Source organism: Gobius niger (assembly GCF_951799975.1).
Source record: "Gobius niger genome assembly, chromosome: 23".
NCBI lineage: Eukaryota > Metazoa > Chordata > Actinopteri > Gobiiformes > Gobiidae > Gobius > Gobius niger.
The window spans coordinates 2,254,430-2,282,365 of record NC_136874.1 but is presented as its reverse complement, the minus strand read 5'-3'; the positions used below and the strand labels follow the sequence as shown (position 1 = coordinate 2,282,365).

General features: G+C 43.1%; 2 protein-coding genes across 2 annotated transcripts in view; both read right to left on the bottom strand.

Annotated features, from left to right (window-relative positions):
- pudp (pseudouridine 5'-phosphatase) overlaps positions 1-27,936 on the bottom strand; it is a 312,024-nt gene that overhangs the window by 65,978 nt on the left and 218,110 nt on the right. The window lies entirely within an intron of this gene.
- Positions 10,421-16,852, bottom strand: LOC306981959 (high affinity choline transporter 1-like; the record flags this gene model as incomplete). The annotated part of the gene is made up of 8 exons (XM_079581699.1): positions 10,421-11,050; positions 13,220-13,437; positions 14,172-14,325; positions 14,447-14,590; positions 14,670-14,818; positions 14,925-15,080; positions 16,499-16,612; positions 16,669-16,852. The coding sequence occupies 8 exons, from the start codon at positions 16,850-16,852 to the stop codon at positions 10,421-10,423; spliced, it is 1,749 nt and encodes a 582-aa protein (XP_079437825.1).

Here is a 27,936-nt window from a genome sequence, read left to right as displayed (position 1 = left end):
AGTTCCCCCTTTTATCCGCTTAGAAAATCCACATTGTTTAATTTTGTGTAATTATACTTTGTAGTGGAACACTTCACGTAACCATATTTAAATAGGGAAAACGTGGAAGAGCTTGGTAGCTTCTATCTTGACCTGTTTTGGAGCTATAGAGGAGAGAGGGAGAGGCTAAATGCTAACGCCGTCTGTGCTGTGTTTACGTGACTGAAGGCACGGGGGAAGATCAGACAGGTCCTAAAGAACTCGTCAAAGCTAAGGTAAGAACATATCTCAGTATGTAAAAACGGTGGCCTGTTCCTTTAGGCTGATGCATGATGCGTGAGAATGGTGAATATGAAATTCTCCCATCAGGAAGACGGTACAGAGCACACCGTTTCAAGAGCAACAGATACAAGCTCTCATTTCTCCCCAACTCTGTGTCTCTTTTAAACAAACTGAAGGATAAAGAGCAGGTGAAGAGGCATCAGAACTAAGATGAACTGAATTGTTTTATTGTTATGTACTGGCTGCACTGACTTACTGAATTGTTTTAAATGAATGGTTGTATTGTATGTGTGACAGCTGCGGGCAATGAGCCCAAGATAAATTTCCTCATTGAGGACAATAAAGTTTATCCATCCATCCATGACGGCACTTCAGACTCAAAGTAACACCTTTCTGAGTGACAGTGCAGGATTTTAGAGGCAGTTGTGGTGAACAGGTCTGAGCTCACATGGCTGGAACATGTAGGGGAAGGAAAATACTTAATTTTAACCTTCAATTCAAAAGCTAAGACCAACGAAACTGATCTTTTTTCTATGACCTCTTGTTTCTGTGATCGTCTGTTTCCTCACCTGTGGGCGGAGCCATCAGATCTGCATCCTGGTCCTCACACAGCAGAATCCCCTCCACAGCTGAAGAAGCCCGGCTCTTCCTCCACACGCTGCCAGCTCATCGATGAAACTACGACAACATGGCAGCCGTTAGTTCATTTTAAAAAGTCTCGGGTTTGTTTGCTGTTAACGATGACCTTGCTCGAACAAAGCTTCGCCAAGAAACAAGCAAACAGTTCAGAAAGAGGCTCCAAAAACAGAGTGAGAGCGAGGGGAAGCCGCACCAAATCATGGCTGCGTTTTTCACTCCATCGAACAATTTAAAAACACATCTTCTCTGACGTTTGGCCATTTCCTTCCACTTCATTTTTCATTTCCCACACGGCGCTCCTTCAAAAGACCTCTGCGCTCCGTCTCCGCCACATTTACATTTCGCCCATTACTCGCCGCGCGTTGCAGGGACTCGTTTTCGCCGCAGTAACGAGTTGGTTTGCGGCGTCTCGTCTCAGATTCAGCGTTTCATGTCACGGGTTCATCCTCGACAGAAACATGGAGAAAACATGGTGAGTGAATAAAGGCCGGGCTGGTGTTTATTAGAGCTGGGACGAGACAGAATACATTACACAGAGGAACAAGTACCAAGTGTTACATGTCAGTGTGGGCACAGAGTCCTGTTTAGAGGAAACTGCCAGACCTGTAAAGAGGAAAAGCTTTGGAATAAGCAGCAGCTGTGGTTTGAAATGCCTTTCCCGAGCCCAGGCATTCGGATCAGAGGAATTACATGCTTATTAACTCCCACCTGAACCGAGCACATTTTCTCCAGCTTGGCTTTACCCCAATCCAAAAGCTTCTGGGAAAAAGCAGTGAAAAAAGCAACAAAACTGAGATGAAACAATGATGGAAATGTGACAAAAAAGTGAGGAAACATTAACAAAAAAGTTAGGAAACATTGACAAAAAAGAGACGAAAAATGGACGAAAAAATGATGAAAAAATTCAAAAAATGTGACAAAAAATGACAAAAAAATTGACCAAAAAAATGATAAAAAATTTGCAAAACATTACAAAAAAATGACCAAAAAAATTACAAAAAATGTGACAAAAAATGTATGAAAATGTGGCAAAAATGTCACAAAAATGTCACAAGAAATTGACAAAAAAATGGACGAAAAAATGACAAAAATGACAAAAAAATGACAAAACTGTGACAAAAATTTGATTAAAAATTTATGATTTTTTTTTTTTGAAACTGTGACCAAAAATGACAAAAATTTGACCAAAAAATTACAAAAAAAATTACAAAAAAAATTACAAAAGAATTGACAAAAATGTGATAAAAAATGACAAAATATTGACAAAAAAATGACAAAAATTAGTTGAATAACCAACAAAAAAATGATAAGAGGTTAAATAAACTCATGCAAACACAGATGCAAGAACGCACTGGAATCTGATCATGAGGCTGGACAGACCGGCACGGCACAGTCAGACCACAGACATAGAGGTAATATCGGGGAGAGCAGGAGGGAGGAAAGCGGTGAGGTTTGTGTTTAGTGTCAGAGAAAGGGAGTAAAACTGTTCCACTGTCACCAAAGCACAAGCAAAGAATCAGGAAACTATTTTCATTCACATCTAAGTGAGCAGCAGCCGTTTCAAGTGACCGAATAGAAGCGGTCGGTGTGAATCAATGGGCGGGGAGAGCAGGGAGCGGACATTTTGTACATTCACCTGCTCAGGGACTACAGATGGAAACTAGCTCAGGCTAAATACTAAATTAAAATTAACTATTAAAATTGAGTATTTTCCTCCCCTACATGTTCCTCCATGTCCTAATGTGTAGAATGAGCTCAGACCTGTTCACCACAACTGCCTCTAAAATCCTGCACTGTCACTCAGAAAGGTGTTACTTCACGAGCTTAATATAGAAGCTGCAGTTACACGTATGACCTGAGGTGGCAGTAGTGAGCATAAAATGGCCAACTTGCATCTAGCCCCTTTAAATAAACTAATAAAAAGGAAGGAAGGAAGTCAGGAAGGAAGTCGGGAAGGAAGGAAGTCAGGAAGGACTGAAGTCAGGAAGGAAATCAGGAATGAAGTCAGGAAGGAAGGAAGGAAGGAAGGAATGAAGTCAGGAAGGAAGTCAAGTAGGAATGAAGTCAGGAAGGAAGGAAGTCAGGAAGGAAGGAATTAAGTCAGGAAGGAAGGAAGTCAGGAAGGAATGAAGTCAGGAAGGAAGTCAAGTAGGAATGAAGTCAGGAAGGAAGGAAGTCAGGAAGGAGTGAAGTCAGGAAGGAAGTCAAGTAGGAAGGAAGTCAGGAAGGAAGTCAAGTAGGAAGGAAGGAATTAAGTCAGGAAGGAAGGAAGTCAGGAAGGAAGGAAGTCAGGAAGGAAGGAATTAAGTCAGGAAGGAAGGAAGTCAGGAAGGAATGAAGTCAGGAAGGAAGGAATTAAGTCAGGAAGGAAGGAAGTCAGGAAGGAATGAAGTCAGGAAGGAAGGAATTAAGTCAGGAAGGAAGGAAGTCAGGAAGGAATTAAGTCAGGAAGGAAGGAAGTCAGGAAGGAAGGAATTAAGTCAGGAAGGAAGGAAGTCAGGAAGGAATGAAGTCAGGAAGGAAGGAAGGAATTAAGTCAGGAAGGAAGGAAGGAAGGAAGTCAGGAAGGAAGTCAAGTAGGAAGGAAGGAATTAAGTCAGGAAGGAAGGAAGTCAGGAAGGAATGAAGTCAGGAAGGAAGGAAGGAATTAAGTCAGGAAGGAAGGAAGGAAGGAAGTCAGGAAGGAAGTCAAGTAGGAAGGAAGGAATTAAGTCAGGAAGGAAGGAAGTCAGGAAAGAAAGGAAGGAATTAAGTCAGGAAGGAAGGAAGTCAGGAAAGAAAGGAAGGAATTAAGTCAGGAAGGAAGGAAGTCAAGTAGGAATGAAGTCAGGAAGGAAGTCAAGTAGGAAGGAAGGAATTAAGTCAGGAAGGAAGGAAGTCGGGAAGGAAGGAAGTCAGGAAGGACTGAAGTCAGGAAGGAAATCAGGAATGAAGTCAGGAAGGAATGAAGTCAGGAAGGAAGGAAGGAAGGAATTAAGTCAGGAAGGAAGGAAGTCAGGAAGGAATGAAGTCAGGAAGGAAGTCAAGTAGGAATGAAGTCAGGAAGGAAGGAAGTCAGGAAGGAAGGAAGGAAGGAATTAAGTCAGGAAGGAAGGAAGTCAGGAAGGAATGAAGTCAGGAAGGAAGTCAAGTAGGAATGAAGTCAGGAAGGAAGGAAGTCAGGAAGGAGTGAAGTCAGGAAGGAAGTCAAGTAGGAAGGAAGTCAGGAAGGAAGTCAAGTAGGAAGGAAGGAATTAAGTCAGGAAGGAAGGAAGTCAGGAAGGAAGGAATTAAGTCAGGAAGGAAGGAAGTCAGGAAGGAATGAAGTCAGGAAGGAAGGAAGGAATTAAGTCAGGAAGGAAGGAAGGAAGGAAGTCAGGAAGGAAGTCAAGTAGGAAGGAAGGAATTAAGTCAGGAAGGAAGGAAGTCAGGAAGGAATGAAGTCAGGAAGGAAGGAAGGAATTAAGTCAGGAAGGAAGGAAGGAAGTCAGGAAGGAAGTCAAGTAGGAAGGAAGGAATTAAGTCAGGAAGGAAGGAAGTCAGGAAAGAAAGGAAGGAATTAAGTCAGGAAGGAAGGAAGTCAGGAAGGAATGAAGTCAGGAAGGAATGAAGTCAGGAAGGAAGTCAAGTAGGAATGAAGTCAGGAAGGAAGTCAAGTAGGAAGGAAGTCAGGAAGGAAGTCAGGAAGGGTGGGTGGGTGGATGGATGGGTGACATATTAGTTTACAAAGATTTGCTCAGAGGGACTGTCAAGAATCACTTTGGATATTTCCGAGTAACCACAACATCGCAATCGCCCTTTTCCTCATTAAAACAATATCACAAAACTGTGCTTCCAGGTATTGCGATACAAAACACCAGCCATTCCTTAAGTCTGGGACATCGCGGCCCCAAAAAAACACACTTAAATTTGTCATTATTTTACAGCAACATAACGTCCCAAACACATCACTTTCATAATAAAGTAACGTTTTAAGGCACCGCTGTCCATCACTGGTGCTGGGACAGTCCCCTGGTTTAGACCTCATTTCAGACCTGATTGATCTGACATGAAACCAGCCTTATAGTACAACTCTGTCTCCAGCTCCAGCCTTCTCTCCTCTCCCTCCTGATTTCCACACGTGTTTTATTTCCAGAAACAGCGCTCCTCCGGCCGCCTCTCATTTGGTTAACGTTATTCATGAAACGCACTGATGTACCGCCATCTCGCCGCAGATGAAGTCGTCCCAGTCGTCAATTTGAAAGGGAAATTCAGGCAAATGGCCCGGCTCCTTCCTCCAGCTGATTGTGCCGCGTTCTCCAAACCGTTTCATTTCGTGGCTGTTTTGTCAAATTTACCGCGGAGTTGATTCGAGGCGAGACGCTGCGGGGGAAATGCAGTTTTAATTTTCAAGGTTTTTAACGTTCGGACTGGGCTCCAAACGTGAGCTTTCACACAGGAAAACAAATCTTAAAATAAGACGTTTTGTCTTGTTTGAAGGAAAAAATTCTGCCAATGGGGTCAACATTTTTTTCTTGCAAAGAATTTTTTTCCCTAGAATATTTTTCTTATCATAAAACAAGAAAGAAACACTAAATTTAAGCAAATAAATAACTAGAATTAAGCAAAATGTCCTCAGAAAATTGAATAATTTAAGGAAAACATTCTTATTTAGTGAAACATTGTGGGTATTTTACTTAAATGTTGCTTGATTTAAGTAAAATGTTCTAAATTACACACATTTTTGAGCAAAATGTTCTTATAATAAATACCGTCTCCATGATGTGGAGCCAGGCTGATGGTCAGAATCACCTGCTGGAGGATTCACCTATTGTACATGTTTTTAGTGGTAGAGGATACGTACACAGACACGGGGAGAACATGCTCCACACAGAAAGGCCCCGTCCTGGTGGGAATCGAACCCAGGACCTTCTAGCTGTGAAGCCGAGGCTCTAACCGCTGTGCCACCACTTTAAGGAATGGAATGTATTATCTCTCTGTGAGAATCAGTTCTTACATTAAGAGTTGTTGTGATCTTAGTTTTTCTTAAAATAAGAAAAAATATTCTTTGTCTAAAACTGAAGAAGATTCAAAAAGTTTTTCTTTCTTGTTACAAGAAAAAATTGCATGTTTTTTAGCAAATATATCTGAACAAGAAATGGCTGGATTTTATTTCCTAAAATAAGATTTTTTTTTCTCAAGAAAACTTTGCTCAGTGAGACATTATTACTTTTTAGGGAAAAAATAAGAACTTATTTCTGTAAAGCAGTACTAAGTAACTCTTCCCCCTAGAGGCCATAAGCGCAACTGCAGGTGTCGTAGCAAGTTACGATTTTTTAACTTATTAATTGTCTTGGAGAGTAAATCCTACGCTGACAGGAAAGGTGAAGGGAGAGAGGGTTACTGTGCATCCAATTATACAATGGAAATATATTTTTTTCACTCAAACTTGGCTGTAAATACTGTTTAAAGTGACGCTAGCCCGCAGTTAGCTTTGCCCGTTAGCCTGTTAGCTTCTTCTCCGTGATTCCATTAGTGTGTATTGCTTTCTCCGGACCGGTGGCAGTCAAGTTACAAACATGGTTTTCTGGCCAGAGACACCAGGGGGCGATGAAAGACCCTCCAATCATCCCATAAACACTTGTATCACCCCCACAGGGACTACGGGAAGGATTTATTAAGGTAAACACGTAACTGCTTTAAAGTAAGACATTTTTTACTTGCTTAGAATCCACTTTTTGCAGTGCACACTTTAGGGACGACATCTGCACCTGAAGTAGCTCCGAGATTCCACAAGTTTCAGTCTTGCAATTCACAAAGTCGTCAAGTTAATTTCTCAAAGACTAAACAAGACATCCCAGATTCCCCATACCACACTCGTCACTGTGACCTATACCCCCTGGTGAAATGGCCTTCCCGTAGCACCTGAGCTCCTCCCCTCACATCTTCTTTGTAAAATGTTGTTACTTGGTTTAACACGAGCTAGCGCCACATAAACAGTATTATTAAAAAAATGTGGGAAAAAAGATCTCCATTGTGTAATTGGATGAACAATATCCCTCTGTCCCTTTGTCGTTTCTGTCAGCGTAGTATTTACTCTCACGGACTTCAAATTATAACAACGCCGTCCAAGAACTGACTTCCTGTTTCGATCCAGCACGCCAAAATAAAAGCACACAGCTCGTCTCATTGATTAGTTTGGCTGGTAAAAACACACATTTTGAGTCTTTTGTCTGTTAATAGTTTGGCAGAAAGAAAGTTGAACTAATGAATAAGACGGTGCTTTTATTTTGGCGTGCTGGATCGAAACAGGAAGTCATGTCTTGGGCGGCATTGTCATGATTTGAAGTTATGCAAATGAGTCAAGTAGTGAGTAAACAAAAAAGGGAACTTGCTACGACACCTGCGGTGGCGCTTATAGCCTCTAGGGGCATGAGTCTAGGGGAAATGGGGGGAATCGGAGAGAAGATGGGGGAAAAGTAAACAAAAAATGGGGGGAAAAGTGGAAGAACTGTTTACAACAACAAGGGGGGGGAAACAAATGTATTCAAAACCCCGATGAATGCGCTCCCAGACTGGATTTAGTGGTGATCCCGATGCGTTTACTCTGCGCCTGTTCACACTCGCACAGACGCTGCGCCACAGGACTACAAGGAGATCATTTATAACGACACGTCAGCTGTTTTTTATGCTTCTGAAGCTAAAATAAGCCGCGAGGAGCAACAGGGGACTCAACAAACTCAGGGTCAAAACAAGGATGTGCAGGTTTAGAACAGCGCTGAGGAAGGATGAAACGGCACCGATGAAAAGCTGCAAATGAGAGGGAATTAAGGCGAGACAGTTGGGAAACGCTGTAGATCTAATTATCAAGCGTTTGTATCAGTTTCATGAACTTGCAGGTTAGTTTTCTAGCATTCTTGTGAAAGCGACCCTGAAAAGTGACCCTGCAAGTTTGAAATGTGCCATTAACGTGTCCCTGTGAAGAATTTGGATGCTACAAATATATTAGGAAGAATATGGGTGAGTTTGAACCAACATTTTAGTAGCTTCCTCTTCCATTGTTTCACACCTTTAATGATGTGATTATGAACCTGAAATTTAATGACTGAGTATTTCCTTTGATATCAAGTAGAGTAACTGTATTCTGAATATTTTAAATGAAAGAGTAACTGTACCTGAAGTTACCAGTGGCAGCTGGTGATGTGAAAACTAGGGGGGTTTGCTGTGTGACGTCACGACTTCCTCTCCTAAGCAAACCTGCAAATATGCGAGAAAAAAAACATTAAAAACAGCCATCAATATTTCTGAAACTCAACAGAGAGTAACTGAAACTACTTATTTCTCAGACACATTAGCCAAACATTCCTCACCTACTCAGTGCTTAATTTGATCCCCCGTTTGGGGGAACGCATTCCCCCAATTAAATTTTTTTCAGGGTAAAGGATCCGGGAAATATTTTGGGGGATCCGGCAAAAAATGCATCTGATATAATGGTGTCTAACGAGAGTGTCCGGCAAATGTTTTGGCCTGTTCCCCCAATCCATCACATCAGACCAAAAATGTTCCTGAAAATACTAATTTACAAATTAAGCACTGCACCTACTGCTAAAAAAGTAATAAAGTCGCTACTTCCGGGGTTAGCGTAGCTGCATCTGCGGAAGTAAAGCTGTGACGTCACCACTTATACGTATCTTGAAAATATAATTATAAAACAGTAGTTTTATAGCTATATTTTAAAATATACTTATAAACATTGTTTTTAACCTAAAAAATAAAGATGGTTATCGTTGGAAATAAATGAAAACATGAAATGAAAAGTGCAAAGATAGTCACGATACATGATTTGCTTTTTGTACAGAACTAGGAACAAAGGCAGGAGGTGTTTGCTCTTTGATTTCATGTTCAGTATATTTCATTATGAGCCTCAAAGCCACAGGTTTAGACATGTAAACTGTCAGACAAATGAGAAATAACAGCGCAGCTTACGTTTGACGATGAGAGACCTCCCTGTAGCACCTGAGCTCCTCCTCAATGACTGGATGACGTTTCCCTCACATCTTCTGTCGTAGCTCCTCACGGTCCTGAATCTTCTGTCGTAGCTCCTCACGGTCCTGAATCTTCTCTCCATCAACTGTCCACGTCCTGGGACATAACTGTCAGTCCAAGCCAGCGAGGGTTGTCTCAAAGTGTGAAATAAACAAGCAGTAGCTAAAACAGCTAGTTAGCTAGTTAGCATCGTAATGCTACCTCCAGAAAAGTCCGTTTCGACGCGGCTTCTGACTGAAGACAGTTGTCAAAGTCCATTAGTTTGACAAAATCCCTTCACCTCCTCTCAGGAAACAACACGAAGCTTCTCCCGGGTCTTAAATGACAAGTTTTTACTCCCCTGGGTTCGTAGCTCAGCGCTGCTAACCACACAAGCAACAGTCGGGCGCGTGCGGTGACATTACAATGATTGACAGCGCCGTTGTCCAATTACATCAGACAAAAAACACAGGCGCAAATATTAATTGGCTGCTTATCGAAGTGGGCGTGTCTAGGAAAGTGAAGGCGGCCACAATGCGTTTACACACAGTAATAAGTGAAAACCCTTTTTAAATAAATCTTAAATACATCTCCGAGAGGCTTTTGTGCAAAATATAATGCAATATTTACTATTATTGCTATAATATGATGATGATATTTTTAGAAACATTTTAGAGAGGGCGGCCCCCCCTATGGACCGCCCCGAATGGAAGTTACCCAAAATGATGAATTCAGTTACTAAGTATTTTTGCAGAATTATAACACAATTATATTTAAGATGCTGCCAAAAATATTACCCAGTTTCTTTAGTTTGACCGTTTTTTTGATGTTTATAGTTTCACTTCCTTATTGGACACTGACAGGAAGTGACATAGAAGAAGGTAAACTATATCTATCTATGTCACTTCCTGTCAGCAGCTTAATTTTTTTTTTTTTACTTTTCTTCATGACATCCTGTTTCGATCCAGCACGCCAAAATAAAAGTACAATCTTATTCATTAGTTCAACTTTCTTTCTGCCTGACTATAAACAGACGAAACACTCAAAATGTGTGTATTTAATTATATTCTTGCAACGAGACGAGCTGTGTGCTTTTATTTTGGCGCGCTGGATCGAAACAGGAAGTCAGTTCTTGGGCGGCGTTGTTATGATTTCAAGTTATGAAGTCATGTTTGCAAAAGCATTCAAGTTGTAACGATCAGATCGATTCATGTGAGTTATATTAAAGTAATCTAAATAGCCAAGTATATAGAAAAGTCCAGTAATTCTTGTTTTAATTCATTACAGTTTATTAAGACATTACAGCAATCACATGTCTCTCATTGGCTTTGTTTTCTGTAGAGGACCATTCATTTTATCACTCACAGCAGCCACTTGTAAGGGTCAGGATAAGGTTAAGGTTCTTTAAGAAAGTCTCTTTGTATCTGTTATGATCGGTTATGGCCAGACACTCAAATCCCCAGTCTTGGGATCGGTATCTGAAACAAAAGAGCTGGATCGATGCGTCTGTCCACTTCACCATGCTCTGTGAACTTCTTCAGCAGCTGACAGGACATAGCAGCTCCCCTCGACCCTCGTTACGGTCACTGTTGGGGTCCGTGTTGGTCTCCTCCCGTCGCTCCTCAAGGTCCTTCGTCTGGTCTCGTTCCTCGTCAGGGTCCTCGGTCTCCTCTCGTCCCTCGCTCGGCCCAATACTGGTCTCGTCTTTGCTTGCTTGTTTCTGCTCTCGCTTGATGTTGAACACGTCCCATCTGTCCGGCAGCAGGCCCTTGCTGAAGACGACGGAGGTGATCCGCGAGACCAACAGGATGGCCGCCAAAGAGGTGAGCATGATGGTAGTGCGGAAGGGGAAGAACTGCGTCATCCTCCCCTCCGCGTTGAGCCGGCAGCCTGGGAACCGGATGAGGGGCGGGAGGCCGATGAGGGGCTCGCCGCTCAGGACTCTCATGGCGATGCCCGTGACGAAGCCCACGGACGCGCCGTAGCCGTTGGAGAATTTGCAGAAGAGGACGCAGACCAGCTGGGGGAAGAGGATGGTGTAGGACATGTCCACGCCCACGAGCCAGAAGACCAGGACGCTGCTCTCCAGGAAGGTGAGGGCCGTCCCCGCCACTCCGGTCGCGACCACCGAGATCCGGATCACCCACTGCATCTCCCGGTCAGACGCCTGGAACAAGCACCAAGCATGAAAACCAATAGTCATACACATCTTCATACGTTATCTTATATTATCAGGCCCCGCCTCGCTCTGACGCCACCTGTGCGACGGTGCCCGTGTTCTCGTGAGACCGAGGCGGCTGGAGCGCCTTGGGGAGGCGAGCAAAGTTTCTCCGCCTCGCTCGGCTGCCTGAACTAGGCCAAAGGGATTGTGGGAAATGAAGTGCTGTAAACACGTGCGCTGACAGAGGACTGACAGATGATTGGATATGAGTTGTGTTTAGATCAGAAACGTGTTGCCCTGACGCTCCGCAGCTCCTGCCTCATCTTTTCTCATCACAGAGATCTACTTAAATCTGCAGAAATGCTTCAGTCTTCATTTTTGACAGAAAGTGCCAGTGTGTTCAACATATGGCCTACATTTAAATATGCATAAGTTTATTATTATAATCCTAAACTGTAAGAGGAGAGTCTGTTATTTTAGCTGTAGTGATGGGTCGATTTGTCTGGCTTTTAAAATAGTTTTAATCCCAAACTTTCAAACAAACGCGAGACGCTCTGAGGTGACCTGAGCCTCCTCTCTGTTCTCAGGGCTGAGATGTGTCTGCCTTTCTCCGCCCTCGGACGCCACCGCCTGGTCTCGTCTGGAATCGAGGCGAGGCCACTTCATCTTAAACACACCTAATGTGTAGCTAGGGCTGGGCCAAAACACCTCTTACCGGCTTTACCCAAATCTTAAAGCTTCTAGACTGGAGAGCAACAGTGCACCACCTAATTTGAAAGCTATAGCCTACAAATCTGATCCTGCGTTTTGAGTATTTTTCTAATTTTGTTGTTGTATTATTGTTGCTTTTCTGACACATTTTGGCACTCTCTTATATAAGCCTTTGAGTCATGTGACTTTTGTTGCTATGGCGGCCATTTTGAACGCCGAAGTACAATAATGCAGTACCGCAACATGTATATAATCTCTCTACTCAGGATATAAATGAAAGACATTTTAATGTACCCGTAATCATTGCTGAAGAAGATAGCAGTAAAAACATGGCCCCAGATTTATGTGAAGAAACCAGTGAGTCAGTGTTTAAGACGTTAGCATGCTACCGGTTAGCATTTAGCTTCAACCTCCGGAAACTGGCTTACTTTCATGTGGACAGGACCATAATGAGACTGTTTTATAAATCTTGTGTCGAGTCAGTGCTAACATTTTCTATGATGTGTTGGTTTGCGAAAAACTCACTCAGCAAAATTGTAAATTTGAGAGAGATTCTGGGAGCTCCTCAGACTCCACTTTCTGACCTGTATTCTGGACAGGTGACGCGGAAGGCTCTGAGTGTTCTGGCTAATGATGCTCATCCTCTTCATGGTGAATTCTGCTACTTGCCTTCTGGTTCGAGGCTTAGGGCTCCATTGGTGGGAAAAACAGATACAAATATTCCTTCATACCTGTAGCCATCTCCACTCTAAACGCTGAGTATAAAAGGAGTTTACAGGCACCAAATTCAGTGTGAGGGTAAAAGTTGTTGTGTTCTCTTGTTCTGTTGTTGCACAAAAATTGCCAAGGACTCTGGTTTTTGTAAGGTTTTGCACTTCGGCATCTTGTTGAACTGGTGAATGAATGCATTTTAATTTTCCTGTCTGTTTTTATGTATCTACTGTATTTTTATGTATCTTGTGCTGCAAAACTAATTGCCCCACCGGGGACATGAAATAAAGTGAAGTGAAGTGAACAGCTCAGCTCAGGTCAGAGCTGAGCTGTTACTGTAGTATTTCCTTAGTGTTCATAGATGTGAGCCACATGTGTTTATCCTGTTGAAGCCTGGTTGACAGTTTCTAACCGGTAGCATGCTAATGTCTTGAGCTGCTAAAACACTGACTCAGACTGAGACGCTGTTCACATGACAAACTATAAAAATCAGAGAGAAAGGTTTTCCGTTTCCTCTTTGATGTGTTAATTTAGGGTAAATCTTTCCAGCGCTCTCTGGTGGTAACTTTCGATAAAGCATGCTGGACATTAAAAACGCTTGGAACGGATCTATTTGGGAGCATAAATGAGCCTATAGCCATTTTCCACATCATCTGTTTTTAAAAGCTCAAACTAATCGATATAATTCAATGCATCGCCCGGCCCTACACAGAGCAATGATCCTGAACTCTACTCCAATCAGCCGTGCCTCACCTCTTTCCTGATGATGTTCTTGTAAATGTTTGAGGAGAACAGTGAAGCCGAGGAGAGCAGAGCGGAATCCATGGACGACATGACGGCTGCAGCCACCGCTCCAATCCCGATCACAGACACGTACGGGGGGGTGAGGAACTGCAGCGCGATGGGGAGGATGGAGCCGGCCTGGTTCCGCTCGAACGGCGAGGGGAGCCCGTACGCAGTGGAGTTCCAGTCTGGAAATGTGTGCACGACATCCAGTATTAAAGAAATAGGCCACTGTTTTTACATACTGAGATATGTTCTTACCTTAGCTTTGACGAGTTCTTTAGGACCTGTCTGATCTTCCCCCGTGCCTTCAGTCACGTAAACACAGCGCAGACGGCGTTAGCATTTAGCCTCTCCCTCTCTCCTCTATAGCTCCAAAACTGGTCAAGATAATGTTCCACTACAAAGTATAATTACACAAAATTAAACAATGTGGATTTTCTAAACGGATAAAAGGGGGAACTATATTGTAAGGCGTAATAATACCAGGAGTAATTTGGCATCCGCACAGTAAAGTGAAGATTACTGCACGGATTTCAAACTACTCCTGGTATTATTACGCCTTACAATATAGTTCCCCCTTTTATCCACTTAGAAAATCCACATTGTTTAATTTTGTGTAATTATACTTTGTAGTGTAACACTTCACGTAACCATATTTAAATAGGGAAAACGTGGAAGAGCTTGGTAGCTTCTATCTTGACCTGTTTTGGAGCTATAGTGGAGAGGCTAAATGCTAACGCCGTCTGCGCTGTGTTTACGTGACTGAAGGCACGGGGGAAGATCAGACAGGTCCTAAAGAACTCGTCAAAGCTCAGGTAAGAACATATCTCAGTATGGAAAAACGGTGGCCTATTCCTTTAACATTTGCTGCAGTGAGAATTCTAAAACTGATGCATCCGTCTGAATGTTTGAACTTTACCTGTAGAGGCAGCCACCGCTCCCACCAGGACTGAAGGGATGCCCAGCACCAGGCAGAAGACAGAGGAGGCGAAGCAGGTGACCTGAGCCTGAGTGTAGGACGAGGCCGACAGGATCCTCTGGTAAAAGGCCTGGTACGCAAGTCCTCCCAAGGCCTGGAACGATTCACACAGCTGTTAGTCATACAGTGTGTTGAAATGGAAACTAAAACTAGAAACACAATCATTATTTTCTGCCCTCATGCTCACGAAATCAGACTTGTGTGTTAACGCTCACCAACACCATGAAGTCGTCAAACCACTTCCCGGCCTGGTTCAGCTCCACCGTCCCGACCCACGGTGCTTGGAAGGCGGCGGTGTAGGCCGTCTGCGCGATGCCCAAGGAGTGGGGGTTGGTCAAGAGGAACGGCACGCACAGCCACTGCACGCAAACACGGAAACACAGCCACGTCATCCGTCTGCCCAAAGACTCGGGGAAGAGCTACGAAGCTACGACGCACCAGGCTGACGAAGATGAAGATGAGCTGGATCACGTCTGTGTAGGCCACGGAGTACAGGCCCCCCAGCAGCGTGTAGACGATGGCCACCACAGCCGAGATGATGATGGAGTACACGTAGGACAGGTCCAAGATCACAGCCAAGGTGCCCCCTGGAGCAACAGCCAGCATGAACACTTAGGACAGTCACAAACACAAGTAAAACATCCTCTCTCTGGAAGCCTGTGCCCCGTGTTGCCGGGCGTCGGTGCCACTCACCCAGGCTGACCAGCGTGCGGGCCACCCACATGACGTCGGCCACCAGGGCGGGGAACATCAGCACCGTGGCCATGACGTTCCCGTACTTGGTCTGGAACGGGTCCATCATGGTCACGTACTTGTTCTGCCTCATGGGTTTAGCGAAGAAAAAGCCGCCTGTTCGGAGAGGAAGGGACAGCGATGAGATAGAAAACAGAAGACCCTGTCAGATAAACTAAACCTGAACGACGGCTATGCAGAAGAGCTGGCCTGGTTAACGTTAGCGGACATGTGGAAACAATCAAAGGCAAAATAAGGTTCAGATACTACTGGTACAAAAAAACTAAAGAATGAATAAAATAATCTACCCTCTTTAGATCCAAGTTTTGATGCTGTTGGTCCAGGGGCAGCGTTAAAGTAGTGACTTGGTTGTTTCAGCTCAAATTAATGATTTATTTTATTTATTTATTTATTTGATAGGGACATGTGTGAACAATAAACATGTAACACACTACAACATTTATAGCCAAGGCTAATTTGCAATGTCCGTCCCTAGAAGGGCTTTTCAAGTTCACAGAAAGTACAAAAAATACATTTACAGTAACATTAATTAATTAATTCTGACATTACACAAAGGAAGTGCATTGAGCGCAGACTAAAAATGATTGCAGACTTGATCTCTTTTTAAAATACGCTTTAGTTCATTTTTAAAAGCCCCCAGATCTAAGTCCTGTTTCAGCTCAGGAGGCAAAGAGTTCCAAAGTTTAGCACCCTGGACGGTTAAAGCTGAGTGTCCAAAGGTCTTTTTTCTAACGGGTACTTTCACATTTCCATCAGCAGCTCCTCGTGTGATGGAGCCACTGATCCAAGTGGAACTATGAGCCGTCTGAGAACATCAGGGGCTTGGCTGTGCAGACATTTGTACATTAATTTTAAGTTACAGAATTTAATAACATTTTCAAAGTTAAGAAAGTTTAACCTCTGCAATAATTAATAATTTTTCCCCAATTTTCCCCCTTGTTTTTCTGAATGTTTGCCACTTTTTCCCTTTTTACACATTCTTTCTTATTTTTTTCCCAAAAAGTTTCCTCATTTTGCCCATTTTTATTATTGAAATTTTCCCTATTTTCTCAACCATCTTCCCCTATTTACTTCAGAATTTTTCTTTCCCCCCCAAAAAAAATGTGTACAATTTTCCCAAATTACTCAATTTTCCCCCCAATTTTTCTCCAATTTTTTCCTAAATGTTTGCCCAATTTTCCCAATTTTATTTTACACATTCCTTCTTATTTCCCCCCCAAATGTTTCTTCATTTTTGTTGCTAATATTTTCTGCATTTCCTTTCAATTTCCCCCATTTTTTACACAATTTTCCTTATTTTCCCCACAATTTCTCCCATTTTCCCCCAACTTTATCCCCATTTTTCACACATATCTTGACATTGGAGATAAACATGATAAATATTTTGTATACGTCTCAGAAAAAGTATCCATCAGATATCAATATCGTAAACCAAGTATCATTAAAGTCCCGGTATTGAACATTTTTTAAAAGGTGAGTGAATGCAGTGATATGTGAGCAGTGCTTTATCGTACCGAGGAAGAAGGTCAGGATGTAGGGCACAGGCATCAGCGCCCACACGGCTCCGAGCGTCGGGTTGTACGTTGCCTCGGCGATGCCCAGGATAAAGCCTCCGCCCACCCAGGTCGCTGCAGAGACGTGACCCTCAGAACAGGAAAGCTTAATATTGTTTTGGAGCTTTTACCCGTCAGCGTGAAGATCCCGACCACCAAGTGGATGTTGCGCCCGGCCAGCAGCTTGATCTCCAGGTTGCTCCCGCTGCACTGTTTCTCCTCTTTCTTGGCGCGAATCGAGGCCCAAACGCCCGTCCCCAGGATGACCAGGTAGAAGAGGACCATGGCCACCAAACCCGGCACGTTCAGAGCCATCTCCACCACCTGTTACTGACATGCACGAGAAGAGAACGTTCCCTCCGCGGTTAATTTTGACAAACATATTTTAATATAGTTTTGCATTTAAATGTAGCCGCCTAAATTAAAGGAACAGGCCACCGTTATTACATACTGAGATATGTTCTTACCTGAGCTTTGACGAGTTCTTTAGGACCTGTCTGATCTTCACCCGTGCCTTCAGTCACGTAAACACAGCGCAGACGGCGTTAGCATTGAGCCTCTCCCTCTCTCCTCTATAGCTCCAAAACAGGTCAAGATAGAAGCTACCAAGCTCTTCCACGTTTTCCCTATTTAAATATGGTTACGTGAAGTGTTCCACTACAAAGTATAATTACACAAAATTAAACAATGTGGATTTTCTAAGCGGATAAAAGGGGGAACTATATTGTAAGGCGTAATAATACCAGGAGTAGTTTGAAATCCGAGCAGTAATCTTCACTTTACTGTGCGGATGCCAAATTACTCCTGGTATTATTACGCCTTACAATATAGTTCCCCTTTTATCCGCTTAGAAAATCCACATTGTTTAATTTTGTGTATTATACTTTGTAGTGGAACACTTCACGTAACCATATTTAAATAGGGAAAACGTGGAAGAGCTTGGTAGCTTCTATCTTGACCTGTTTTGGAGCTATAGAGGAGAGAGGGAGAGGCTAAATGCTAACGCCGTCTGCGCTGTGTTTACGTGACTGAAGATCAGACAGGTCCTAAAGAACTCGTCAAAGCTAAGGTAAGAACATATCTCAGTATGTAAAAACGGTGGCCTATTCCTTTAAAGATTGATTTAGTCGGCTTCGGAAACTATATACATGCTTTTGAGTCATGTGACTTTTGTTGTTATGGTGGCCATTTTGAATACCGAAGTAGAATTATGCACTACTACAACATGTAACAATATCTCTACTCAGGATGAAAATGAAAGACAACTGACTGACAGTGACATTTTTATGTACTCGTAATCATTGCTCAAGAAGATAACAGTTATAACAGCTGCTCAAGATGCTAGCATGCTACCGGAGAGCATTTACCTTCAACAGCTCAGGTCTGACCTCTAAAAGAGAAAGCCCTGAACCACACTCCAAACATCTAGCCTTGGATACAACATGCTGTTACTGAAGTATTTTCTCAGCCACACATGTGTTTATCGTGTTGAAGTCAGTGGTTGAAGCTAAATGCTAACCGGTAGCACGCTAACGTCTTGAGCAGCTTAAATCCTGACTCAGACTGAGACTCTGTTGACATGGCACCTTTATTTTCCCTCACAGTGGTCTCCAGGATCAGTTGTTTGGAAGGTTTTCTCTGCTGACGGACCCTCACACCAGAAACCCTACAAAACAAGTGATCCTGGGGCGTTGTAGAGACACCCTGATGGACAGTGGACACGATGATGTTTTTGTAATATTGTAATTTTATCAATTAACTATTATGCGATTATATAATGTAATTTACCCCCCGGCATATTTTGCATTTTTCTATTTACTTGTTGTAATAATAATATAAAGGTTAAAAGTTTTGTTTTGTTTAGATTCAAACAGAAATGCAATCTCAAATGAATGATCAAATCAAACAATAATAGCCACTCAGTTTTCTTATAGATAAAGACGGCATCTCTGGAAACGCCCATATATGGTCATGCTTGAAAACAGTTAAGGGGGAAAACAATTTGGAGAAAAATCTAAACTTTCTCTAATTATTCAAAAACTACTCTATTTATAATCCAGCATTTGCTATAGTTTTCTACTAAATAAAGAAACAAAGACATGGAGAGGAGCAAAGTTGTTCAACAGCCCATTATACATAAAAAAAACGGAGAATGCTTAGTTGATGCTACATGTTAGCATCGGGCTAATGCTGATGGTTAGCTAGCGCGAGCTACAACTGCTGTTTTTTCACTTCTACTGAACAATCTGCTGTGAGAGAATATCCATATGGGCCCGATTTACACTTGACTTTATTCATGTGTCATAAATGAGTTCATATTCCACCAGAAAATGGCTTAAAAGAGGGAAAAATTGTGTTTCTCTAAAGATTCTATCTTCCCCCTCGGCGAAGCCACACCCCCTTCTATGACGAGATGCCGTCTGTATCTGTCACACACACAAGCTCTAGCTGTACATTATTATATTATATTGTTTTATGAACTCACACGTCTCCTTTCAGATAAACTAAACTAAACCGTGGCTGATTAATGCCATTAACAAGTCCCTCAAACAGTCGAATTCTAGCGCTAGCTTAGCCGTTAGCGTGAACTCGCTTGTGTCACACTCACCTTTACACGTCTTCCTGAATCGTGTGTAGTTCCCAGGCCTCCGGAAAAGTATGAAACGTCACATCCACAGCTAATCTGAAAAGGTTGTATGTAAATGTGTCGTCGTAGGAGTGGAGTGTTGCCGTGGTTACGACCCGTTTGAAAGGTACACAAAGTCATGTGACCTGGGTCCACCGATAGTGAGACTTTTGCCCTTTTGCTGAACAGACCGACATGTTTGTGAGACAAAAACGCATCACAGGTTTTCTTTATTGATGCTAACGTTTGGAAATGAGGCAGTTATGGAGAAAACCGCAAAGTCTGAATCATGGACAGGCAGAAGCACGTTTACGTTAGTTTATATCAAATACAACACTTGTTTCCTCCTTTAAAACAGTATTTCTGTACTTTTTAACACGACATGACCAATATTTATTGAACATAGGACACAGTGAAGGCTAACACTGAACCCCGAATGAATGGAGAAAACAAATGTCTCTTAAGTGCTCTGATTCCGGGTTCGCAGATGTGCCAGAAACTACAAAAACTCTTTAAAACCACAACCAATATTTCTGAAACTCAACAGAGAGTTACTGAACATACTTATTTATCAGGCCCATGAGCAGGGCTGGACTGGCAGAAAAAATCGGCCCGGGACTTTTGGGTCAAGACCGGCCCTCTAAAAAGAATGTGAAAATAGCAACAAAACTGAGACGAAAACAATGATGGAAATGTGACAAAAAAAGTGAGAAAACGTTGACAAAAACATGACGAAAAATTGTTGAAAAAGTGGCAAAAATGTGACAAAAAATGACCAGAAAATGACAAAAATGTGAGAAAAATTTGACAAAAAAATTACAAAAATGTGACAAAAAAATTACAAAAAAGTGAAAAAATGTGGGAAAAAATGACAAAAATTAGATAAAAATTTGACAAAAAAATAATTTAAAAAAAAGACAAAAAAAAATGACAAAAAATGTGATTCTCTACTGGAGGAGTTGTGTAATTGCATCTATGTAAAGATAGATACGCCAATGGCTTTTCCTGCTAATTGTGGGCTCGGTCTGACTGGCCCAACCGGCCCAAAAGTACGTCGGCCCACCGGGAAAACTCCCGAATCTCCCGATGGCCAGTCCAGCCCTGCCCATGAGCCAAAAATGCTGAACCTTCTGCTATAAAAGTGATATTTGCCAAAATCTGTATAATGGCGGAGAAAAATGCTAACGGCGCAGCAGCTACGCTAACCCCGGAAGTAGCGACTTTAGTAAATATTACTTTAATAGCAGTAGGTTCAGCATTTTTGGCTAATGGGCCTGAGAAATAAGTAGGTTCAGTAACTCTCTGTTAAGTTTCTGAAATATTGATTGTGGTATTAAAGAGTTTTTTGTAGTTTCTGGCACATCTGCGAACCCGGAGGTAAAGCTGTGACGTCACCACTTACAAACATATCGGCTAAACTTGGATCTTTCAAACAAAATGCTCTTAAGCTTCACCAACAATAAAAGATAAAAGCATCTCCAACACGATTGAGTGCAGTTACTTAATAAATGCTGAATGAAACGTGAAACGCCGCCCTCTGCTGACACTGAAGTGGACGTCACACTGTGAGGGAACCCCCAGTGCACCATGGGAGATGTAGTCTTTCAGCGCCTCCCTTTGACCGCACCAGCTGTTGGCGAGCGCGGCGCCTGTTGCGAAGCAGCTACCGCGACGACCCGCACCGTCGGTAATTACCCAGAATGCACAGGGTGAAGGAACAATGGAGAGAGACCCGAGCTCCGGTTGTTGAAACTGACAGGAAAAAGTGAAGGTAATGAGCTGAACTGTAACATTTTTATACTCGCTACTGCCACCTCAGGTCTTACGTGTAACTGCAGTTTCTATATTAACGGTATATAAGCCTGAATTAACACCACTCTGAGTGACAGTGCAGGGTTTTAGAGGCAGTTTTGAACAGGTCTGAGCTCATTCTACACATTAGGACGTGGCTGGAACATGTAGGGGGAGGAAAATACTTAGTTTTAACATTGTCTAGTCCAGGGGTAGGCAGGTTTGTGTGGTGGAGGGCCAATTTTCATCATCACCAAATCACCGAGGGCTGAACCACTGAAGCCCAAAGTAAAAACTATTTTCTGCAATTGCCAATGTTTTATATTATATGATGTTTTTCCTGGAATTTTTTCGGCTTTACCCAAATCTAAAAGCTGCAAATCAACAGTGTAGTGCCTCATTTGAAAGCTAAGGCCTACAAAGCTAATAGTAGCTTTTTGTTGCCGCTCTTTTGTCAAATTTTTGAAGCGTCTGAAGTTTTTATTGTGGGTTTTTAAGTAAGTTTAAGTTAGTATTTTTGCCCTATTTTCTCGTCACTTTTTATCGCTCTTTAGTCAGTTTTTTGTTGTATTATTGTTGCTTTTCTGGCATGTTTTAGTCATTCTTTTGTTGTGTTTATGTCACTTTTTCGTCACTTTGTTGTGTTTCGATGCCTTTTAATAATAATAATAATACATAGGTCTTATATAGCGCTTTTCAGGAAACACAAAGACGCTTTACAAGTGAGACAAATTTTGATGCTTTCTTTTCATGAGGCTTTTAGGTTTGGGTAAAGCCACACAGGGGAAAATGTGCTCAGTTCAGGTGGGAGTTAAGAGGTTAAAAAACACATGTAAACAGTAACATTCTCTGTACATGGCACTAAAGCCTGGAACTGTTTACCCCCTGACCTGAAGGGGGAGTCAAACTGGATCCTTTTCAAACACAAACTTAAAGACTTTTAAATCAGAGGTCAGAAATGTGACCACTGACCGTCTGCTCTGCTGTGTTTATATAGTGTTGTGTTGTATTATTATGATGTGTGTTTTAACTATGTATTGTTCAATTTTTGTGTAAAGGCCCAACTGGGAACGGACATTGAGAGTTAGCTTTGGCTAAAATGTTGTAGTATGTAACATGAGTTTATGTGACATACTTGTCCCTATTCAAATAAACTTAAATAATTTTGTATTTATATTATACTGTTTTTACACAATAGCAACCAAAGCAAAAAGTGGCTCATCTTCCCCCGACTTTGGCAGGTATGTGAGCAAATTCATCTTGGGGGCCAGAGGTTCTGTGCAGGAGGGCCGGATTTGGCCCCCGGGCCTGACGTTGCCTACCCCTGGTCTAGTCCCACCGTTTTTCCACATTGAGATATGTTCTTACCTGAGCTTAGAAGAGTTGATGCGTACCTGTCTGGTCTTTGTGAGCGTGGAAGAGTATTTAGAAAACTAGCTAACTTTGACCACTGCATTAAAGATCAATACTTTCACCTGACGTGCCTCGCCTTAAAGGAACAGGCCACCGTTTTTACATACTGAGATATGTTCTTAGCTTAGCTTTGACGAGTTCTTTAGGACCTGTCTGATCTTCACCCGTGCCTTCAGTCACGTAAACACAGCGCAGACGGCGTTAGCATTTAGCCTCTCCCTCTCTCCTCTATAGCTCCAAAACAGGTCAAGATAGAAGCTACCGAGCTCTTCCACGTTTTCCCTATTTAAATATGGTTACGTGAAGTGTTACACTACAAAGTATAATTACACAAAAGGGGGAACTATATTGTAAGGCGTAATAATACCGGGAATAGTTCGAAATCCACGCAGTAATCTTCACTTTACTGCGCTAAGGTAAGGTTAGCTTTAGTTCGTAAACTCCACTATCCTTAAGGTTAGGGCTAAGGTAAGTGTAGCGGCCAGGATTTGCCCTATGCAAAGTTCCGCTCTGGCTACAGTAATTAGGCGTCTTGGACGCGTGTCTTCCAAACAAATCGTCGCTTGATACTGTATTTTCAAAGGTTTATTTGGCATACCTCACAGCCATCAACAAGTACACAGATTTCCAACTCCATAGACACGGTCAAAAAGATGTATGCCTCCATACTGCAACACCTGAATGCGCCTTCCTCGCCCCTTATATAGGGCAGGTAATTATGTAAACACACACAGCGCCACACGGTGGCAGGAGGCTCAAACGTGGCTGAAATGGCTCCAACACACCGGCCCCTTAATTGCTGAAGCCAGATGTGAAAGCAATTACCAATACAAATACACAACTAAAAATGGAGCCATAACAAATACATTTCATACATTTACATTTTCAACAGTTTACTTTATACAGACATCAATCTAAATTCCAAAATCATGTCAGTAGTTTTCACATTAGCGTGGAGTTTTGCATCCTAATTATCTTAGTAAATCAATTTCCATTTCTTCCTTTTGAAGGTTTTGTATTGCTTAACTTGGACTAGTTTGTGGGTCTGTCCAAGAAGCAAGAACATAAAACAGGTCAACATGGCAACGGTACAGATTTCAGAGTTCATTGAGCAACCTTTCACACATGTGGGTTCTACAGGAGTTTGTGCGAACATCATAACTACAAACACCAACATTTTCTCTGCGTTGAAACTGTGCTTTGATGGGCCAGTATGAACTAGCTCCAACAGTGGCCTTTCAACCAGAAGAACACTGCTGTCCTTGTCCTTCTCAGGCTCCTTATCCTTAAGAGAGCCAGCAGCAACCACCTCGGCAGTAGGCTGGTCGACCAGTGATCCATTTGCCCAGTCCAATTTCACCAGAGTTGTGTCCTTTTGATCAGTATTAGGAAGTGAATGTTGTAATTCAGTGGCGTTACCGGCCCCTGTATCGTCACAGGCAACACACTGTGGAACAAATATCTCCGGCCCTTCCCAGTCCACCTCATCAAAGCCATCACTGGCCCCTGCGTCTTCACAGACAGCCATTAGAGGGACAAAGATAGCTGGCCCCTCCCAATCCACTTCATATTCTTCAAACAGAAAGTGTGCATTTTTTGCAGTGTTCAATTTTACAGTGCACTCCCTGTCCCGTTCCCAAAACTCATTCATTTTTTCCTGTGCCATTATTAAGAACTGTGCTTACACGATCGAACTCACGAAGTTGCATACCAGGTGGGTGATCTGCCTTTGCTTCGTGTAGTCTCCGAAATGCGTGGCGTGGCAGCCTTCCACTGCGGGCCGCTCCCTCGTGCTCCACGCAGCCACGCTGCAATCGATGAAGCTGCCGAGCCGGTCCCGCGCCAGTAGCCACCACCGCTCCTGGTCGAGGACGCACATACAGTCCCCTTCCTTCCTCTTCCTCCTCCCGCCAACAGTCCGCCGGTTCGCCGTAGACCTCGCGACGATCACCGCCACGGTAGTTGGTGGGTCCACTCCACTCCAGGAAACCGCGCTGTGCCACTCACAGCCGGCGCAAGCTCTGTACGCCCGGTGCCCGAGGCATCTTTTTGACAAATGTAGCGGCCAGGATTTGCCCTATGCAAAGTTCCGCTCTGGCTACAGTAATTAGGCGTCTTGGACGCGTGTCTTCCAAACAAATCGTCGCTTGATACTGTATTTTCAAAGGTTTATTTGGCATACCTCACAGCCATCAACAAGTACACAGATTTCCAACTCCATAGACACGGTCAAAAAGATGTATGCCTCCATACTGCAACACCTGAATGCGCCTTCCTCGCCCCTTATATAGGGCAGGTAATTATGTAAACACACACAGCGCCACACGGTGGCAGGAGGCTCAAACGTGGCTGAAATGGCTCCAACAGTAAGGTTAGCTTTAGTTCGTAAACTCCACTATCCTTAAGGTTAGGGCTAAGGTAAGGTTAGCTTTCGAAATCTGCGCAGTAATCTTCACTTTACTGTGCGGATGCCAAACTACTCCTGGTATTATTTCACCTTACAATATAGTCCCCCCATTTATCCGCTTAGAAAATCCACATTGTTTAATTTTGTGTAATTATACTTTGTAGTGGAACACTTCACGTAACCATATTTAAATAGGGAAAACGTGGAAGAGCTCGGTAGCTTCTATCTTGACCTGTTTTGGAGCTATAGAGGAGAGAGGGAGAGGCTAAATGCTAACGCCGTCTGCGCTGTGTTTACGTGACTGAAGGCACGGGGGAAGATCAGACAGGTCCTAAAGAACTCGTCAAAGCTCAGGTAAGAACATATCTCAGTATGGAAAAACGGTGGCCTGTTCCTTTAACTCAAAATGTCTGTTGTAATCGAGTTGTCGCAAAAGTTTTGAGTTGAGTGAACTTATTCGGGTTTACAGTGACTTTTTACTCAAGTATTTGTGTTGAGAACTTGTTACTTTCCCTTCACCACATTTCTCCCGCTCTGAACAGCTCACACTCCTCGATCCCGTTCCTTTACCTTGGTCTGGAGGCTGTGATGCAGCGTTTGGCACACGGGTCAGTCCGAGTCTCCGGAATGATTTATGCCCCACGTCCCGCGCTCTGTACGGAACGAGAAACACACCGCCTTATTCCGCGCACGCAGACGAGGCCTGTCTGGGACTAAAGGGAAAGTGTTCTGTCATAATTCCAGTCAGAGGTATCTTCGCAGGCTGAAACTGAATCAAAAGTTGCTCATGAGAGGAAAATACGGTTAAAATCTCCAGATACTTTTGTAGATAGACTCAGTATGGACTCCAGGGACCGCATTATGTGCTAGAAACAATGAGGAGGACGGTGAGTTAAAGACACTGGAATAGTCAAGTAAAAAAATGAGCCAATGGAATAAGATTTGTTCTAAATTTTCTAGTCAATTGGGACATAATAGTAAACACTGGGGATTGTATCAGTGTGATGTCATCCTGTTATCTTCTTAATGCTTTGGTTGTAATTCCTTAGTTTTTACACTAGATGGCGCTCAGACAGGAGTTGAGGCTAGTGTTTCTGGTGCATTGATGAGGTAATTTAACACAGGTGTGTCTGCTCAGTGACACGCCCAGTCCATGCAGGAGAACAGAGACGCCGTCATGGGTTCAGGTCCTATTTTAGTGTAAGTTTAGATATTATAAACAATGCTACTGATGTCAAATAATCACGTTTATGTAGCGCCTTTCTACCTGCTTTAGGCACTCAAAGCACTTTACATCAAGGAACCAGTCCGAAACCAGTAAATTAGTAAGAGCTCTTACGCCAAACCGGATCTGCGTCAGCGTCCGCCATGATGAGAAGCGTCCGAGTTGGGCTGTCAGTTAGGAAGGAGTTGGGAAAAGGAACCTCCATGCTAACTATCATAGCCACTTTAGCATAGTGACCTCTAATGCTAACTAGGGTTGCGTCTGAAACCATCAAATCATAGCCTCTAAGCACTAACACTAGCAACTAACTCCTTAACCTTTCATGGGTCGACTGTTAGATCTCTACGCAGTTCGGGAACTAGAGCTTCAGCAGCATTTGAACAATCCGTCCGTCCTTAAACAGGGGAAGTGAAGTGACATCACCAACAGCTGTGTTTCTTCTTCTTTAAAGTTATTGGTGTGGTGTGGAGTGCAGGCCAAACAAAAGTGCATGTCGCCCCCTAGTGTCCAGTGTCCAACAACAACATAGTGTCCAAACAAAGACATTTAAGGAGAAAAATAAATCCAAATGATCCAAACATTTCCCTTTAGTCTTATTTTATTTCAACAGCGGTTTCATAAAGCTACAGCTACTGGCTTGTGCAGAATCTTATTTTTTTATTATTATTATTTTTATTATTAAACATGCTCCTGTCAATCAACAGTGGTTGCGCATGAATCACTCCAGGGTGGGGGCGAGGGGGGTGGGGGGGTTTGGCGCAGTGGCTTATGGGATGGCACATAGCTCCTAATCACCGGCTAGTTAGCATCAGAGGTCCCTATGCTAAAGTGGCTATGATAGATAGCACCAGAGGTTCCTATGCTAAAGTGGCAATGATAGTTAGCATCAGAGGTCCTAACTCCTTCCTTACTGACAGACCAATTCGGAAGCATCTTATCATGGCGGACGCTGACGCAGATCCGGTTTGGCGTAAGAGCTCTTACCAATCTGCTCGTTTCGGACGCAGCCGGAGCCTCAATGCTAACTATCATAGCCACTTTAGCATAGAGACCTCTGATGCTAACTCACCGGTGATTAGGAGCTCTGTGCCATCCCATAAGCCACTGCACCGCCAATCCCTCCACCCCCCTTGGCCCCTCATTGCACATTTAATTAAAAAAAATAAGATTCAGCACAAGCCAAACTTTATAAAAGTGACAAAATGTGAGAAAAATGCATTTTGTGAACATGAAATAATTTCCCAAATAAACATATGGAGAAACATTGAATCAGTTAATAATTAAACATGTTGTGAAGATGAGGGATTTGAAATGTTATGTTAGAGACTAATTAGGCCCAAGACCTGGATCAAAATGTGCCTCGCCGTATAGGACTTGTCTCTCCACTTCCTGCCTTCACTACATTTACATTTACATTTCCATGATGTCTGCAGGTGGTGTTCATCAAGTGCAGAGATGCTGACAGCCTTCTGGGAGCTCCCCCCGCCTCACACCCATAGCAGCCCCTTGTACCCGCTGTGACCCCTCCTCTCAAAGGCAGCGACCTGCGGAGGCACTATGATGAAGTGGCTCCACAAACGTGCCGCTTTGGTTGAAGTATTAATTCCTAATGCATGGGCTGCTGTGTCCCCGGCCGTTATATAAGCGCTGGTATCGACGGCGCTGCAGGCCGCGATAATGGAGCTGCTACCCAGAGACCTCCCAAAGCAATCAGCCGCGGGCCACGAGAGCCGCTGTTTACCTGCATTTTAATATCGCAGCCACATCCACGGCCCCGCGGGGACCCGGGGGTGGCTTTACACTAAACATCATCCAGCGCTGTGAAAGGCTTGAATTAAGATCATTCCTGGTGATTTTCAAGAAGTTTCTGACGACCTTGAAGTGAGATTGTAGATGGAAAAGTGTCATTTCCCTCAAGGCGAGACGCTGCAGGTGAA